Source organism: Lampetra planeri, chromosome 13 (assembly GCF_965212315.1).
Source record: "Lampetra planeri chromosome 13, kcLamPlan1.2.h2, whole genome shotgun sequence".
Lineage (NCBI taxonomy): Eukaryota > Metazoa > Chordata > Hyperoartia > Petromyzontiformes > Petromyzontidae > Lampetra > Lampetra planeri.
In genome coordinates this window covers 10,801,365-10,807,364 of record NC_136119.1, presented here as the reverse complement: position 1 = coordinate 10,807,364, position 6,000 = coordinate 10,801,365, and the positions used below count along the sequence as shown (strand labels likewise).

Genomic DNA, 6,000 nt, shown 5'->3' with positions numbered 1-6,000 from the left:
GTGCGCGAGCCACGACACAGCGTTATTACGAAGCGTATTGTTAACGTACATTAGCTCAAATCAGTACCCAGTTCGGTGCGTAAACATCATCACCATCATCACAGGGGGAGACAAGGACGGCCCGCTGTGGGTGGTGCTGACCTCACACCAACCTGTGCGTAGTTCCGACCTTTAAAGGGCTGCTTCACGAACGGCACTTAATTCCGCTGTAAGAGTGTAGTAGGGGTTACAACGTGCGGGCAGGCGGGAGGGTGGGTGGGAGGGTTGCGTTGCGTTGGGGTGAGCTGCCTGTCTGCCTGCCTGGCTAGCCGTGTTCACCGAGTCGCGCACAACGCGGGCGGCGCGCGCCACACACAACGCAACGGCAGGCGACGTGAATTTGAATCGCGCGTGGCCGCGCACACAATTCGCTTCCGACCAATAAAACTTCCTCCAGGGGGGGTGGAGGGCTGGAGGGGGAGCGGCCCGCGTCCCTCTGGTCGATACAAAGTGGGAGGGGAAAGTGCCACGGGGGCCACTTGTGCAGTTGCGCGCCTCGCTCAAGTGCAGCTTTTTTTTGGTTCATCATCCAGCCACCAACCCCTCCCCACCACCACCACCAACCCAGGCAGCAATCCATCCGCCGTGCAATACACCAGCGTCTTGCGAGAGCTGTTGACACATCAGTCACGGGACGCATCAGCGGCAGCAGAAGCGCAGGCTACACACACACAGAGAGAAGGCTCGCGTCATCCACACGCCAGTCTCAATTCTTTTTCACCGGCCACAATTAAAAAGACCTCCGTCGTCCGTAGTTCGGTTGCTGCTGCTGCTGTTGTAGTCGTAGTTTCGCTGCGAAGAGATGGCAGCTGTTTACGGCACCAGCATGCGCACCAAGTTGCCGCTCGTGGGGTTCATCCTGCAAGTGTCGATGATCATCCTGTACGGCGTGTTCGTGCGCTACGACAAGGAGAGCGACGCCAAGTACGAGACGAACACCACGGACCACGCGGAGAATGAATTTTACTTCCGATACCCCAGTGAGTATGCTTTTGCCGGGAGCGGCAGCGATTCCGCGTGTCGTGCCGGTGGTGTCGTCGCTCCTGCAAAGCGCGGGCACGGACATTCGAGTACTACGGCGCGAATCTGTACGCGTGCATAATGCGGTCGGTGTGTGTGGTTTTTTTTTTTGGGGGGGGGGTTCGGTTAGAGCGCGTAAAAATAAACAACAGCGTCGTTAAACCCGCCACCACCCGACACAGCCAATGCGTTAGGGTCGTCACGTCAACACGAACGTGACAATTCGTTACTAGTACAGCGACACCGGTGTGTTGGAAAGCATTTACAATGTGAGTTAGCGCCACGTTTTCATTACGCACGAATTGTGTGACGCTCGCCTGCCTGTCGCTTGAGCGCGCGTGCAAGTTGAACCATCAGTGTGCGCACACGTGCAGCAAGCCGCAGGCTAATCCGATACGACGCGGGGCGATTCTATTATTCGACCATACTTCGCCACGCTGGTCAACGAGGGTTGGTGAATGCGAGGCGTGTAGTCTCGGCGAGGAGGGGGGTGCTAGGAGTACAGTACAACAAAGATTTTGCTGCACGTATCTCTCTGCTGCTCGCAGTGCAGCTCTGCAGCCTTTAGCAACCTGTTTGTGCGCGTCGCTTGCACGCAACCAAACCCCGCCCGCGGTGACTTAAGCGAGAACGCGCGTCATGTCTCGGAGCGCGTTGCGGGGTTTGAATTCGGTCTTGATGCCATTTCGTTCCATCCAGGAACAGACCTTGTTGATTGTCAAGAGGCTGTTTTTGGAAGCTCTTGCGTTGGGACGGTTTCTCTACATGTGGTCGATGAGAGTGCCTGACTTTGAATTGGAAGGTTACGAGTTCAGATCCAGTTCGAAGGTCGAATTAGGACAGCATTTGTATGTGGCGGATATATATTAAACGCCGCTGGCCCTCTCTATGGTAATGTGGAACTTCATCCACTTTTTGACCACGCGTTGAATCGCGCTTAATTTGAATTGCTGAACAAATGCAGCCATCTAATACGTTACCGTACTCTTGCCAGGTGTACATCCATACGTGTATGCGAACACAGGCTCGGCACGGGTATAGCAAACAGCATCGTCGTTATCTCGCCCCCTATTGCGAAAACTTGCCTGGACCCTCCTTTAGAGAAGAGTTTGGTGCTCATTGACGCTATGTTGGGTAAACCAGCCCAGCATTAATAATAACCCGTAACAATGATTCTATACGTGGAACATACACAGCACGTGGGCCGCGCGTAATCCGAAACTTGGCTTTGAGCTCACCGCGTCTCGCTTCAACAACTGTTGTATGCTTCGCAGTACGTCTATGGAGCACAGATGTTGATTGCTCACGGAGCATGTCTGCTGCCCGCGTGCGTGCGTGCCCGTGCCTGTGCGTGTGCGCTGCCGTGTCCCGGTGATACATTACCTTTGGTAGAGGGGTTAACACAATGATAGGGGCGGGCAATGACGTTATCAATTATGTATCTATCAACCGATTTTGGGAGACAAAGTAATATTTGTTTCTTCAATAAAACTGCAAATCTGGAATCGTGACCACCGAATCTAAGACTGGAGTTGGATCGGGGGCGGGGGCGAGGGTGAAATCGTTAAGCCGCAGGTACAAAGGTTTCATACTTAGCCCGCGTGTGCGTGTGCTACCTGTCCAAACAGGGGTCTATCACAACATCTGCAGAAAGTCCAGTAAGCGTGGAGGTGGAATGAAGTTTTTTTGATCGCGTCTATCTGGCCATCGGTGTGTGCCTCGCGAATGTGAAATGCCTCGACGAACAAAGCAAAAACGTGCACAGCGATCGTGCATCAGCGTTATCGTGCATCTTTGCCATCTTCACAATGACCAGCAGGTCAAGTGTCTACCGGTCACGGGGTGCCCGCAGTCACTTCGCTGTGACCTCCCCACCCTCCTCCTCCTCCGCGTGCATTAACGCGAAAAACAAAACTCGCTACGTTTGTTATTGAGGGTAGCCAAAAGGTAAAAGGCGCAAGGCAGACCAATTGCTCGCTCCACTCGAGCGAGCGCTAGGGAAACTCCCGCCGTCGACGATATTTTAGCCCATTCTTCCACGCCGACCCAGTGCTTACAAAATGTGTACGTTGAAAATACCTGCTGTGTTATCATTCGTCTGTACGGAAAGTATTTACGTAGATTGGGAGTGGTGGTGCAGCAGTTATCGCAGTGAGCTGTGAACAAAACGAACAAACTGAGTTCGAGATCCCGGCCACGGCTAATTTCAGTGGCCAATGATATCTGAACCGGTTCTAGGTCCCCACCCCCCCCCCCCCCGTCACCAACACGCATTGACCAGAATGGTGAAGTATGGTCAAACAATCCCCATGGCGCCGTCATTAGCAGTCTTCCGTTGACAAAGTTCTGCAACACGTATTATTACCATATTTGTCGGATTATAAGACGTAACCCAAACGTGTACGCGGTATTAATAATACAATGTGGGTCACACACAATCACACTCACACACCTACCGGATTATAAGACGCACCTCCAACTTTTGTTATAAAACACGGGGGGGGAGGGGCGCGTCTTATAATCCGGAAAATGAATACGGTATCTTAAATCGTATAATTTTGAGGTGTGGTATGGTTTAAACTATACTAAGACTAAACTTAGTTTTGTTTTACCAAGTAAAGCCCACTGAGCGATATCGTTCTCTTTCAGTAGCGACCTTGGGCACAAATGATAGCTGAACGAAGTGACGTGTCATCATGTGGACATTTCTACCAGCCAAATACTCTTTAAACAATAGTTCATTTGTGTAGTCACTGTTTAACAGTGTTGTACACAGCATGTGTTTCTTCTGAAGAATGTGTTCACGTCCCCTGTGCTGGGCTATGCGATGCTATGCCTTGAAACTTGCTTAGTCAGTCCTGCACACGAGGACACACATCCCCACACACTCCACTCCTTCCCCTGACACACCCTCTCACACACCCCCACACACACCCACTCCTTCTCCTGATACACCATCTCACACACCCTCTCACACACCCCCACACACACCCTCTCACACACCCACTCCTTCCCCTGACACACCCTCTCACACACCCCCCCACACACCCACTCCTTCCCCTGATACACCCTCTCACACACCCCCACACACATCCTCTCACACACACACTCACACACCCACTCCTTCCCCTGACACACCCTCTCACACACCCCCACACACACACACCCACTCCCCATTCCTCTCCCAAGGACCACTCAGAACTCCGTGATGCAAATAATACATATATTTATAAACGGCACTGTGGCAAAGTCACTCTTTGTTTCTGTACGAATGTGTTAGTTCTTGCTTGCAGCCCGATGTAGTACTTCTCCTCAATCGTTTGGCTGACGGGTCTTACAGAATGGCTTTTGGAAGTCTTCCGCATGGGCTATACGGCTGCATTTCGCACTCACGAGTGCTCATCAGGAGGCCTTATTCCCTACAAGGAAACTGCTACGATTGCCAATAATTAATCGCCCGCGCTGACAGGTATTGGTGAAGTATGCTCAGTTCATGCCCTCGCACCCATGACCATCACGGCACGGGGACCCATTCATCCAGCAGCGGATTGACAAATGACTGTAAAATTACTAGAATAATTCCATCGACTCCATCAAGTATAAGCAAGATATGGTATGAATTTGTATCGTTGATTAAAAGTGGAATTTAAACAAATACCCCATCTGTATTGTGCAGATAGATGCACTTTATTGAACACGTGCAAGGTATTTTCCATTTACCTTCAGAGTCTCTGACCCTCGACCACGAAGTTTGAAAAATAAAGCCCTCACGGCTGAGCTATCAGGCACTGTTGGTAGCCGTGTGTCCGTGAGTGATGGATGGCTGGACAGGTAAAAGTTATTAGTCGGTGGTGTGTCGCTCGTACCGTCAGTTGTCGGTGTCGGATAGGTCACACTTTACACACGCAGGCTCATTATTTCGAAAGACACGAGGAGAGAGAGAGAAAACCCGTTTAAAAAAATACATATTTTTACCAGGTTAAGGCCCACTGAGCTGTATAGCTCTCTTTCAGAAGTGTCCTGGCTACCACAAATGAAAGCTCAACGAAGGGGCTTATCGTCGTATGGAAATGTATAACAGGCAAAATACTCTAAATGCCTGATGTTGATTCTAAATGTGGGTGGCGAAAACTGAAGGACCCGTAGACATATCCACGCGACCACGGGGAGAGAGACACGCAAACTCCAACCCACGGCCTCCTGTACACCAGGCGAGGTAGTTAACATCTCCTAGCCACCGTGACGCCCCTTCATTTCTCTGCAAAGGGAAATAGGAGACAGCTGTTATGCTCATAATCTTCTCGCAACCCTGTACTCCGAGCACGAACGGTAATATATATTACATACTAATACAATAACAAGATCATATGTATCGTGATTTTTATATATATATCGTTAATAGGAGCACAAATTTAAAAGTTAGAGCAATTTTAAATGAACCGTGTCAGTCTTCTGCGTCTGTTACTCCCGTCTCTTATTCCGCCGTTTCAATGCAATGTTGATTTATGTCACGAACAAATTTCGTGTAGCCAGTTACCCAGCTAGCTTCGGTGGCAACGTCCTGCAGCCACTAACTATAGAATTAGTGTCGGGGTGGAGAGGTGGCATGATCGGTTCATATATCACTCGCTTCTGATGTTGGCACTGGCTGGGAATCAAACTCCGTTCGCCAGGTTAACAGTGCAGTGCGCTAACCACTGCACCATCGCTCCACCCCCCAAAAAATAATAGATTACTTGCAAGGTAAACCAATAGACGACCTTAGGTAGTTGCATATTAACTACATTAACATAAATGATATAATGAAACAAATAAAGAATCAACTGTAAACTGTACTCTGTGTGTAAATGTCTAAAAGGTTGGATCCACGTCCGTATTGGTGCACGGATACAGGCCACGCACAAACGCATTAAAGAAATTGGCCAAATATCACAACCAGGA

The 6,000-nt window shown here is 50.1% G+C and overlaps 1 protein-coding gene across 1 annotated transcript in view; it reads left to right on the top strand.

The window, feature by feature from the left end:
* Window positions 1-504: 504 nt before the first annotated feature.
* LOC144722062 (ammonium transporter Rh type B-like) overlaps window positions 505-6,000 on the top strand; it is a 28,320-nt gene continuing 22,824 nt past the window's right edge. The window contains exon 1 of the mRNA XM_078600154.1: window positions 505-1,019. Coding sequence (XP_078456280.1) covers window positions 842-1,019 — 178 coding nt within the window. The 5' untranslated portion in view covers window positions 505-841. The remainder of the gene's footprint in view (window positions 1,020-6,000) is intronic.